The following is a 13,608-nucleotide window of genomic DNA, read 5'->3' as shown; positions in this document are numbered from 1 at the left end:
ATGTGTAAATATTTGTATGAACATAGCAAGAATCAACAACTGAGACATAAACGGAACAAGTTCCACAGACATGTAACTAACAGAAATGGAATGTGTCCCTGAACAAAATCAAAAGTAACAGTCAGTATGTAGTGTGGCCACCAGCTGCATTAAGTACTGCAGTGCATCTCCTCCTCATGGACTACACCCGATTTGCCAGTTCTTGCTGTGAGATGTTACCCCACACTTCCACCAAGGCATCTGCAAGTTCCCGGACATTTCTGGGGGGATTGGCCCTAGCCCTCACTATTGAGATCCAGGCTCTTCGCTTGCCATGGCAGAACACTGACATTCCTGTCTTGCAGGAAATCACACACAGAACGAGCAGTATGGCTGGTGGCATTGTCATGCTGGAGGTTCATGTCAGGATGAGCCTGCAGGAAGGGTACCACATGAGGGAGGAGGATGTCTTCCCTGTAACGTACAGCGTTGAGATTGCCTGCAATGACAACAAGCTCAGTCCGATGATGCTGTGACACACCGTCCCAGACCATGACAATCCCTCCACCTCCAAATCAATCCCGCTCCAGTGTACAGGCCTCAGTGTAACGCTCATTCCTTCGACTATAAACCCGAATCCGACCATCACCCCTGGTGAGACAAAACCATGACTCATCAATGAAGAGCACTTTTTGCCAGTCCTGTCTTTTCCAGTGACGGTGGGTTTGTGCCCATATTCGACGTTGTTGCTGGTGAAGTCTGGTGAGGACCTGCCTTACAACAGGCCTACAAGCTCTCAGTCCCGCCTCTCTCAGCCTATTGAGGACAGTCTGAGCACTGACGGAGGGATTGTACCTGTCCCGCATGTGTGATGTTCGGATGTACCGAACATGCATGTTCATTAATTGTTTATGGTTCATTGAACAAGAATGGGAAACAGTGTTTAAAACCTTTACAATGAAGATCTGTGAAGGTATTTGGATTTTTACGAATTGTCTTTGAAAGATAGGGACTTTTCTTTTTTTGCTGAGTTTAGGATCTACGTATCTGGTTTTCCTTGGTGTGGTCTCGAGATACCTATGTGGCGTTGTGCACTCTTTTGTGTGGGAAGACAATCCCTCCAATGGCAAGGTTGTGGAATGCACAGAAGTCACTGAATTGTTCTCTGTGGTTGAAGGGGGGTCAACTGTGCAACTTCCTTTCGGTTTTGGTTGTGCAGCATTGTTCTTGTCTGACTTGAGACACCTTCCTTTTCCAAATCTTGCTGTAGTTTCTTTGTGAATGTTTCTGTAAATGCTATTTACCACTAAGTGGATGATTGGTCCACCTAGCTTTACCAGGGCCCTGTTGGCCAGCGTGTTTCCAGGTTTCCAGACAGGCCTTTATGGTAACCTTAGCGGCCCGGGTGGTAGAGCCACCCACCATGCTTCGCCCTGTCTGGCAATCCCGTACTTTACCTGTTTCCACCTCCAACGACTTGGACGAGGGGTTGGATTTTTGAGAGGCGACATTGTTCTGCAATGACCATAAGATTTTGGGCAAGATGTTGTCACGTTTCGTTTCGTCAAACAATTTCCACATGCAAATATTTGCTTCCTTCTTCTCTGACACACGCACACACACACACATGATACGAACACACTGATATTTCTGTCTGTCTGATATGTATCTTATTTCAAGATGGTTTGTCTATGCAGCCATACAATTCAACAGTAGACATACATGACCCACAATTCAGCCATAGGTCCGAAGGGGGTCAGAGGACCGATCACATACTAACCAATCCCACAGTGTGCATTGCAGGTCAACGGTCGTTGATGTGCCTTTTTTTCCCTTTCTCCTTCTAACGCTCTCTATTTCTCTATCTCCCTCTCTCCCACTCCATCTCACCCCCTCACTCATTCTCTCACACTTTCTCTCTCTTGCTCTCTGTCTCTCTTCCTCCTCACTCTCTCCATCTCTGTAGTAATGGAGACTACGGCTGTGAGTACCACCACTCTGGCCAATGATGAGTTTGACAGGAACATGCCGCGGATCTGCGGTGTGTGCGGGGACAAGGCCTCCGGATTCCACTTCAATGCCATGACCTGCGAGGGCTGCAAGGGCTTCTTCAGGTATGGACAGATGTAAACACATGCACATGCACACACTTCCTGGCAACAACAAGACCCTCCATTGTGGGCCTTGAGCTGCCCAATGACGCGAGCCTACCAGACGAGCTAAATGCCTTTTATGCTCGCTTCGAGGCAAGCAACACTGAAGCATGCATGAGAGCACCAGCTGTTCTGGACAACTGTGTGATCACGCTCTCTGTAGCCGATGTGAGCAAGACCTTTAAACAGGTCAACATTCACAAGGCCGCAGGGCCAATCGGATTACCAGGACGTGTACTGAGAGCATGCACGGACCAACTGGCAAGTGTTTTCACTGACATTTAAAAAATAAATCCTGACCAAGTGTGTAATACGTAACATGTTTCAAGCAGACCACCATAGTCCCTGTGCCCAAAAAACAAGGTAACCTGCCTAAATGACTACCGCCCTGTAGCACTCATGTCGGTAGCCATGAAGTGCTTTGAAAGGCTGGTCATGGCTCATGTCAACATCATCATCCCGAAAACCCTAGACCCACTCCAATTCACATACCGCCCCAAAAGATCCATAGATGACACAATCTCAATCGCACTCCACACTGCCCTTTCCCACCTGGACAAAAGGAACACATATGTGAGAATGCTGTTCATTGACTACAGCTTTGCATTCAGCACCATAATGCCCACAAAGCTCATCACTAAGCTAAGGACCCTGGGACTAAACACCTCCCTCTGCAACTGAATCCTTGACTCGACGGGACAAAAACTTCTCCATCAACGTGAGCAAGTCTACAGGAAAAGGAGGGCCGAACACGCCCCCATTCACATCGACAGGGCTGTAGTGGAGCCAGTCGAGAGTTTCAAGTTCCTTGGTGTCCACATCACCAACAAACTATCATGGTCAAAACACACAAGACAGTTGTCAATAGGGCACCCCCTCAGGAGACTGAAAAGATTTGGCATGGTTTCCCGGATCCTCAAAAAATTCTACAGTTGTACCATCGAGAGCATCCTGACCGTTCGTATCACCGCCTGGTATGGCAACTGCTCGGCATCCGACCGCAAGTTTAGTGCGTATGGCCCAGTACATCTCTGCGGCCAAGCTTCCCGCCATCCAGGACCTACAGTGCATTCGGAAAGTATTCAGACACCTTCCCCTTTTACACATTTTGTTACAGCCTTGTTCTAAAATGTATTAAATTACATGTTTTCCTCATCAATCTACACACAATTTTTTACAAATGTATTCAAAATGAAGACATATACCTTATTTACATAATTATTCAGGCCCTTTGCTATGAGACTCGAAATTGAGCTCAAGTGCATCCTGTTTCCATCGATCATCCTTGTTTCTACAACTTGATTTGAGTCCACCTGTGGTACATTCAATTGAATGGACATGATTTGAAAAGGCACACACCTGTCTATATAAGTTCCCACAGTTGGCAGTGCATGTCAGAGCAAAAACCAAGTCAAGAGGTCGAAGGAATTGTTTGTTGAGCTCCGGGACAGGATTCTGTCGAGGCACAGATTTGCGGAAGGGTACCAAAAAATGTCTGAAGAATTGAAGGTCCCCAAGAACACAGTGGCCGCCATCATTCTTAAATGGAAGAAGTTTGGAACCACCGACACTTCCTAAAGCTGGCTGCCCAGCCAAACTGAGCAATTGGGAGAGAGGGGCCTTGGTCAGGGAGGTGACAACTAGCATTCAACCAATCGGGCTTTATGGTAGAGTGGCCAGACGGAAGCCACTCCTCAGTGAAAGGCACATGACAGCCTGAATGGAGTTTGCCTTAAAGGCAACTAACTATCACAACAGGCCGTGATTGGGAGTCCCATAGGGCGGTGCACAATTGGCCCAGCGTTGTCCGGGTTAGGGTTTGGCCGGGATAGGCCGGCATTGTAAATAAGAATTAGTTCTTAACTGACTTGCCTAGTTAAATAAAGGTTAAATAAATATTAAAATAAAAAAAAATTCAACAAAGTATTTAGTAAAGGGTCTGAATACTTGTCTAAATGTCTAAATGTCTAAAAAACTGTTTTTTCTTTGTCATTATGGGGCATTGTGTGTAGATTGATGAGGGAAAAAGGCAATTTAATACGTTTTACAATAAGGCTGTAATGTACATTTTTTTGGAAAAAGTCAATGGGTCTGAATACTTTTCTAATGCACTGTATATGCACTGTTTGATTTGACTCAGCCTTATCACGTTGTTAAACACTTTCTCTCTCTTACAGACAGACAGACAAGTGTGTGTGTGTGTGTGTTTGTGTGTGTGTGTGTGTGTGGGGGGGTTTGTGGGTGTGTGTGTGTGTCAAAAAACGAAACAAATATTTATTTACAGTAATTATGCATTAAAGAAAGAGAGAATGTGTTGTTGAAGGAGAAGAAATTAGACTTAAGGGGTTTAAAGAGAGGTGAGACAGAAAGGGAGAAATGCAGATGTCGCATCATGAATACAGTACCAGTCAAACATTTGGACACACCTACTAATTCCAGGGATTTTCTTTATTTGTACTATTTTCTACATTCTATAATAATAGTGAGGACATCAACACTATGAAATAACACATATGGAATCATGTAGTAACCAAAAAAGTGTTTACTACTTAGGGCTGCAATCCCGTTAACGGGATTGATATGACAACAGCCAGTGAAAGTGCAGAGCAGCAAATTCAGACAATAGAAATCTCATAATTTAAATTCCTCAAACATACATGTATTTTATACCATTTTAAAGGTAATCTTGTTGTTAATCCCACCAAAGTGTCCGATTTCAAATAGGCTTTACAGTGAAAGCACCACAAACGATTATGTTAGGTCAGAGCCAAGCCACAGAAAAACACAGCCATTTTCCAGCCAAAGAGAGGAGTCACAAAAAGCACAAAGAGATAAAATGAATCACTAACCTTTGATGATCTTCATCAGATGACACTCATAGGACTTCATATTACACAATACATGTATGTTTTGTTCGATAAAGTGCATATTTATATAAAAAATATCTCAGTATTCATTGGCGCGTTATGTTCGCTAGTTCCAAAAACATCTGGTGATATTGCAGAATGCCACATCATTTTACAGAAATACTAATTATAAATGTAGATGAAAATACAATTGTTAGATATGGAAACATAGATATACTTCTCCTTAATGCAACCGCTGTGTCAGATTTCAAAAAAGCTTTACGGAAAAAGCAAACCGTGCAATAATCTGAGTACAGCTTTCAGACAACAAAGCAGCCAAAAAGATATCCGCCATATTGGGGAGTCAACATTAGTCATAAATAGCATTATAAATATTAACTTACCTTTGAAGATCTTCATCTGAATGCACTCCCAGGAATCCCAGTTCCACATTAGATGTTTGATTTGTTCGATAATGTCCATCATTTTTGTCCAAAGAGCTACTTTTGTTAGCACGTTTGGTAAACAAATCCAAAGTCATGAAGCGCGTTTCCTTGTTGCAGACAAAATGTTAAGTTCCGTTACTGTCCATAGAAACATGTCAAACGATGTATGGAATCAATCTTTAGGATGTTTTTAACATAAAACTTCAATAATATTCCAACCCGGAGAATTCCTTTGTCTTCAGAAGAGCAAAGGAACGCAGCTACCTCTCATGTGAAATGTGAAACCTCTGACTCATTCCTCTCTCATTCGGTCCCACTTCAGAGTAGAATCCTCAAACACGTTTCTAAAGACGGTTGACATCTAGTGGAATCCTTAGGAAGTGCAACATAACCAATATCCCACTGTGTAGTCAATAGGGGCTGGACTGAAAATCGACCAACCACAGATTTCCCACTTCCTGTTTGGATTTCTTCTCAGGTTTTTGCCTGCCATATGAGTTCTGTTTTACTCACAGACATCATTCAAACAGTTTTAGAAACTTCAGAGTGTTTTCTATCCAACACCAATAATTATATGCATATATTAGCAACTGGGACTGAGGAGCAGGCATTTTATTCTGGGAACCTCTGGGCACCTTTCATCCACGCTACTCAATACTGCCCCTGCAGCCATAAGATTGTGCAAAGCTGTCATCAAGGAAAATAGTGGCTACTTTGAAGAATCTCAAATATAAAATATATTTTGATTTAACACTTTGTGTGTGTGTGTGTGTGTGTGTGTGTGTGTGTGTGTATTTGTGTGTATTTGTGTCACAAATGTTTACATGTGCGTTTCTGTTAGTCATTATGCATGGCTTTTAAGCATCCCTCTCTCTCTTTTTGCCTCGACTGGAATGTGTTCATGGTTGTGCTCCTTTGAGTAGGATCCAGAATGAAAAGGTGAAGGACATAAATATTTATGTAACTATTACACTATGATTACACATTTGGGTCCCACTTCGAACTGATGGTTAGTAGAGCCGGGAAGATAAACCGGAAATTACCGGCATCAACCAAACAGACCACTCATCGAGGACATTATGATGATATTGTTAAATACAAGTAGCCAGTACTAGAGAAATGTGAAGTTTGAAATGAAACAACTCTGCTAATATGGGCTTGTTATCAATTGATAATTATAACATTCAAAGTAGTACTAGTAGTTTTAAGGGTCATATTTAAAAAACTGTGATGCACATTAATGTTCTAAATGTATCTTTCTATTTCTCGTTATGTTAATTTAGTCTGGTTATTGTAATATAGATTTTAAAGAAATCATTCAGAAGTAGTATCATGCTGTGTGAAGTGTGGCAAAAGGGTCACGCCACATTCAGCACCCGATTTTAAGAACCTTATTTCTCATCACATTCCCTGTCTCGCTCTTCCTCCCTCTCCCTCGCTCTATCCCTATCTTTCCCTCTTCCCCCTCTTCGTCTACAGACGCAGTATGAAGCGCAAGGCCAGCTTCACCTGTCCCTTCAACGGCAGTTGCACCATCACCAAGGACAACCGCCGCCACTGCCAGGCCTGCCGGCTCAAGCGCTGCGTGGACATTGGCATGATGAAGGAGTGTGAGTGTCTTGTACACAGATCCAGGATCAGTTTCCGCTTCAGTAAATCCTAATGTCAGCCATTCGGGGGAATAAGGCAAAACTGACCTAAGACAGACCAGCATGGTTAAGGAATGTGAGTGTATGAGATCAGCTTCCCTTTTCCCAAATCTTACCATCAGCTTTTAGGGAGCATAATGCAAAACTGACCATAGAGCACTGCCTAAGGGAAACCTTATCCCTCTCCTCCTTCCTCATCTCTTCCATCAGAATTGCTTGGTTTCTTTTTGACTGATAGAGGATAGCCTTGCAGATTAATTAATTGTTTCTTAATCCTGGTCCTGGAGACCCAAAAATGGGTGCACCTTCTTGTTTTTGCCCTAGCACTACACACCTGATTCAATTAATCAACTCATCATCAAACCTTTGATTAGTGGAATCAGGTGTGTAGTGCTAGGGCAAAAACAAGAAGGTGCACCCAGGTCCAGGACTAAGAAACACTAGGTTTGAGCCACTGAACCATGTGATGTTGTCCTACTGAGGTATAAGGTCAGACATACACATGATCGCGCAATGTCATTTTACTCTGAAGAGCACTACAGGAAGAAGTGTATTTTCAGCCGGTTGCAAGGCAAATACACACATTTTCCTCCATGAGTGGCCGAATGATCTCTTGAATTATGAACGATCTCTTGAACCGTGACGATGTGTGTGTTGGAAAGAGTAGAAAGTGCACTGAAGAGAGAGAGAGAGATGTGCTTATATCAGTCTGTTGTTAGGCAACTGTTGATGGTGTGTAATGACACACTGATAACAGGAAATAATTCAGCCACTCTTGGAGGAAAATGGGAATTTAAAATGAAATAAAGCTCCTTTCCTCTTAGAAGCAAATCACGTCCGCCTTAAAACATGTATTAGCGTGCCAATAGCAATAACACGCACACACTGGACACATATCACAGTGCCATCTACCCCCCCCCCCCCCCCCATGCCTGTTGAGCGCAAGGCAGGCACACGCCGTATAGTGTTTGTTATATACCAATAGTGTTACACAACGTTGGGACTCCTTGGTCAAGTCCTTCTAGGCCATTGCCCTCATGAGAATGTTTATAATGTCCACTAGAAGTACTAGATCGTTCTGGGAGAACCTGTACATTATGCGCCCATCTGAACTTTAGACACCTGCTGATGTTTTGGCCACGCTTCAATCCAATGGACTGTTTGTTTTCAGAGTCCGTAAATGGAAGGTTTGGTCGTTCTGTTGTTTTCCCGTGAAATCCGGATATTGTCCAGGCGGGTGTTTATAATTTGTATTTGAAGCAGGGGCTGGTTCCGGATGTTGTTCTCCCCCTGAGATTGAACAGTGAATTCCCAGAGAGTGACGCCACCGCTCCGAACACTGTACATGAATGGGAGCCATTGGAATGCACTTATGCTGCTGCTGCTCTTGGAGCTGCTGCTGCATGGACAACAACATGTTGTAGTGCGGAGCAGAGTGTGAGCTAATTCAGTGGCTGGGGCAACAACAGGCGGAACGGAACGGAGACAATGCGCGCTGTGTTGACGACAGCACTAGGGACTCTTTTTTTCACGGACACCCCCCTGACAACAACAAGCCCCTTCGATGCGGGCGCCGCGGCAGCCTCATCACATCGTAGAGCACACGCTGTCTTGTGTTTGTGGACACACACACACTTACATACGCTGGTTCTGACACACACACAGCATCAGTGTTAACATCTCTATTTTGCCTAAGTCCCAATTAGGGCTGGACGATATATCGTGAATACCGGTTTACCAGTATGAATACCTATATGGATTTTTACAAAACCATCTAAAGCTGTCGAACTTAACGTGTAAATATTTGTATGAACATAACAAGATTCAACAACAGAGACATAAACTGAACAAGTTCCACAGACATAAGACTAACATAAATTGAATAATGTGTCCCTGAACAAAGGGGGGGTCAAAATCTAAAGTAACAGTCCGTATCTGGTGTGGCCACCAACTGCATTAAGTACTGCAGTGCATCTCCTCCTCATGGACTGCACCAGATTTCCCAGTTCTTGCTGTGGGATGTTACCCCACTCTTCCACCAAGACACCAGCAAGTTCCTAGACGTTTCTGGGGGGAATTGCCCTAGCCCTCACCCTCCGATCCAACAGGTCCCAGATGTGCTCAATGGTTTTGAGATCCAGGCTCTTTGCTGGCCATGGCAGAACACTGACATTCCTGTCTTGCAGGAAATCATGCATAGAACGAGCAGTATGGCTGGTGGCATTGTCATGCTGGAGGGTCATGTCAGGATGAGCCTGCAGGAAGGGTACCACATGAGGGAGGAGGATGTATTCCCTGTAACGCACAGCATTGAGATTGCCTGCAATGACAACAAGCTCAATCCGATGATGCTGTGACACACCGTCCCAGACCATGACGGACCCTCCACCTCCAAACAGGCCTTGGTGTAATGCTCGTTCTTTCGATGATAAACGCGGATCCGACCATCACCCCTGGTGAGACAAAACCGCGACTGGTCAGAGAAGAGCCCTTTTGCCAGTCCTGTCTGGTCCAGCGACGGTGGGTTTGTGCCCATAGTCGACGTTGTTGCCGGTGATGTCTGGTGAGGACCTGCCTTACAACAAGCCTACAAGCCCTCAGTCCAGCCTCTCTCAGCCTATTGCGGACAGTCTGAACAATGATGGAGGGATTGTGCGTTCCTGGTGTAACTCGAGCTGTTGTTGTTGCCATCTTGTACCTGTCCCGCAGGTGTGATGTTCAGATTTACCAATCCTGTGCATGTGTTACACGTGGTCTGCCACTGCGAAATCAATCAGCTGTCCGCCCTGCCTCCCTGTAGCGCTGTCTTTGGCGTCTCACAGTACGGACATTGCAATTTATTGCCCTGGCCACTTCTGCAGTCCTCATACCTCCTTGCAGCATGCCTAAGTCACATTCACACAGATGAGCAGGCATCTTTATTTTGGTGTTTTTCAGAGTCAGTAGAAAGGCCTCTTTAGTGTCCTAAGTTTTCATAACTGTGACCTTAATTGCCTACCGTCTGTAAGCTGTTAGTGTCTTAACGACACAGGTGCATGTTCATTAATTGTTTATGGTTCATTGAACAAGCATGGGAAACAGTGTTTAAACCCTTTACAATGAAGATTTTGGAAGTTATTTGGATTTTTACGAATTGTATTTGAAAGACAGTGTCCTGAAAAAGGGACGTTTGTTTTTTTGCCGAGTTTATAGTTATATTTTGAAACAATGCTCAATTAAATGAAAAGTTCTACAAAGTGGAACATTTCACTGTCAGTGTTGTCCTAGTTTGTTTCAGTGTAAAACCATCTTAATGGAGAAAGATCATTTAAATCACTTCTAATTAGTTTGTTGCCGTTCTTGGATCATCTGCGAATCATAAAAACACATTTCAAACTTGTATTTCTCAGCAACATTGAATACAGTCAAATACCACCATGCCGTCGAAAATGAGAAAAATATTGCGCCATATTGCCCTAGTCCCAATCATTTCGGTCGGATATACTCATGGTTATATCTCCATTCCTCACTTTCTGTCGCACCATTTCTTTCTTTGGAGCTCCTCTCTCTCTTTTAAACTCCTTAAAGACCGAGTCACAAGTCAGCTTTTTCTGTGTTTTATGTTGCACAGTACAACATCTGATGAAACTAACACTGTAAAAGTGTGGGGGAAAAAATGTCTGTGTAATTTTCTAATCTAATCAGTATGACATCACCATGCGTTTAATTGGTAAATAGACCAATAAAGAGAGTTCTGCCAATTACAGCTACTTTTCAGTTTTCTCCTTTCTACTCATACCACTCCTAGACAGTTCTAGCACAATTCTTGCGTGAGAAATCGTTTTTTTGCCATTTTAATGGAAATCTACAGTAAGGTACTTAATTGTTACCCAGAAATGATTTATATTGGGCACATTCTCTTTTCCTTTAACCCTTTCTCTCTCTCTCTCTCTCTCTCTCTCTTTCTCTCTCTTTCTCTCTCTCTCTCTCTCTCTCTCTCTCTCTCATCCTTTTTTATAACCCTGATCTCTCTCCTTCTAAACCTCTTTCTCCCAGTTATTCTGACAGACGAGGAGGTGCAGAGGAAGAAGGACCTGATTCAACGGAGAAAGGATGAGGAGGCGCAGAGGGAGGCGCAGCGACCCCGGCTGAGCGAGGAGCAGAGCCAGGTCATCGCCACGCTGGTGGAGGCTCACCACAAGACCTACGACGACTCCTACTCTGACTTCAACCGCTTCAGGGTCCGTGTCCACTCCATAACACCAGCCTCCCCTCCGTAACACCAGCCTCCCCTCCGTAACACCAGCCTCCCCTCCGTAACACCAGCCTCCCCTCCGTAACACCAGCCTCCCCTCCGTAACACCAGCCTCCCCTCCGTAACACCAGCCTCCCCTCCGTAACACCAGCCTCCCCTCCGTAACACCAGCCTCCCCTCCGTAACACCAGCCTCCACTCCATAACACCAGCCTCCCCTCCATAACACCAGCCTCCGTTCCGTAACACCAGACCCCCCCCCGCTCCGTAACACCAGCCTCCACTCCGTAACACCATCCTCCACTCCATAACACCAGCCTCCACTCCGTAACACCAGACTCAACTCTGATACCTGTCTTCACTTTATACACTAGTCTCTGATCTGTAACACCAGTATTCACTCTAAAGCACCAGTTTCCACTCTCTACCACAAGTCTCCACTCCATTACACCAGTGCCAACTCTGTTACACTAGTGTCAACTCTGTAACACCATACTCCACTTCCTAACACCACTCTTATTTCAATTGTCCACAGATAAGCCCTACCCTGATACTATTTGCTACTCTGCCAGCATCCATCATGTTACACAACACCCACTGCAGTATCTCTTTCTATACAACTGACATTTCCTGCTCCAGGGTCAGTGTCAATTATGTATACGCTGTATGTTAAAGTCCGTGTCCACTCCATTTCTTCACACCCAGTCTCCCCCCACCTGCAAATACTACTCCTTCTCTGGTATCTGGACTCCTGCGGCCCCCAACATAGACTTAACTCCCACTCGGTCACCTCAGTGACGTCATTCGCGTTGAAGTCAGACCACTCCATAACTCAATTTCTGCCTTTTATTTACCTTAGGACAATTTATATCCCTATCAAGGAACTTACAGATTGAAGTATACTGTACATGCAGTCATACAAATTGACTGTTTGCCTGCACAATATTGCCAGACTAGATTGCCGTTTATTGTCCTAAGAAGATTCTTAGCTCACCGCACAATATTACACACACAAACCACATAGTAAATATAGCAAAAAGAAAAAACAACAGTAACAGTCAGACACCTACACCGATATAGGAGGAAGCTACATTGAATTGATCATCGTGGTCCTAGCTCCAAGGATGAAACTCCCGAAGTGTGCAGTGTGGCATTTAATTGTCCAGTGGTCAGTGACACACACTATATTGAGTACTCGCGGTCTTGTATGGCTCAGTTGGTAGTAGGGCTTTCCCCGACTAAAAAAGTATTGGTTGACTGGAAAGTTGTCAGTACTTTCGACCAATCAATTGGTCAACATTTTTAAAAGTGTATTTTTTTACATACGGTGCCTTCGGAAAGTATTCAGACCCCTTCACTTTTTTCACAATTTGTTACATTCTACACTCAAAATCCCATAATGACAAAGTGAAACAGATTTTTATATTTTTTTGCACATGGATAAAAAATTTACAACAGAAATACCTTATTCACATAAGTATTCAGACCCTTTGCTATGAGACTCAAAATTGAGCTCAGGTGCATCCTGTTTTCATTGATCATCCTTGAGATGTTTCTACAACTTGGAGTCCACCTGTGGTAAATTCAATTGATTGGACATGATTTGGAAAGGCACACATCTGTCTATATAAGGTCCCACAGTTGAAAGTGCATGTCAGAGCAAAAACCAAGCCATGAAGTCGAAGGAATTGCCGCAGATTGTGTTGAGGCACAGATCTGGTGAAGGGTAGCAGAACCTTTCTGCAACATTAAAGGTCCCCAAGAACACAGTGTTCTACATCATTCTTAAATGGAAGAAGTTTGGAACCACCAAGACTCTTCCTAGAGCTGGGTGTCTGGCCAAACTGAGCAATTGGGGGAGAAGTGCCTTGGTGAGGGAGGTGACCAAGAACATGATGGTCACTCTGACAGAGCTCTAGGGTTCCTCTGTGGAGATGGGAGAACCTTCCAGAAGGACAACCATCTCTGCAGCACTCTACCAATCAGGCCTTTATGGTAGAGTGGCCAGATGGAAGCCACTCCTCAGTAAAAGGCACATGACAGCCCGCTTGCAGTTTGCCAAAAGGCACTTAAACAAGATTCTCTGATCTGATAAAATCAAGATGGAAATCTTTGGCCTGAATGCCAAGCATCACGTCTGGAGGAAACCTGACACCACCCCGACAGGGAAGCATGCTGGTGGCAGCATCATGCTGTGGGGATGTTTTTTAGAGGCAGGGACTGGGAGACTAGTCAGGATCGAGGCAAATATGAATGGAGCAAAGTACAGAAAGATCCTTAATGAAAACCTGTTCAGGAGCTC

The 13,608-nt window shown here is 44.3% G+C and overlaps 1 protein-coding gene across 3 annotated transcripts in view; it reads left to right on the top strand.

The window, feature by feature from the left end:
- The window catches only part of LOC110493951 (vitamin D3 receptor B), a 76,144-nt gene that overhangs the window by 41,451 nt on the left and 21,085 nt on the right, over positions 1 to 13,608 (top strand). For all 3 annotated transcript variants that reach the window (XM_090205173.1, XM_036949968.2, XM_036949969.2), the window contains exons 3-5: positions 1,946 to 2,093; positions 6,904 to 7,034; positions 11,109 to 11,293. In XM_090205173.1, coding sequence (XP_090061299.1) covers positions 1,946 to 2,093; positions 6,904 to 7,034; positions 11,109 to 11,293 — 464 coding nt within the window. The remainder of the gene's footprint in view (positions 1 to 1,945; positions 2,094 to 6,903; positions 7,035 to 11,108; positions 11,294 to 13,608) is intronic.

Source organism: Oncorhynchus mykiss, chromosome 17, assembly GCF_057628025.1.
Source record: "Oncorhynchus mykiss isolate SJ-2025 chromosome 17, ASM5762802v1, whole genome shotgun sequence".
Classification (NCBI taxonomy): domain Eukaryota; kingdom Metazoa; phylum Chordata; class Actinopteri; order Salmoniformes; family Salmonidae; genus Oncorhynchus; species Oncorhynchus mykiss.
This window is presented reverse-complemented; position numbering and strand designations above follow the sequence as displayed.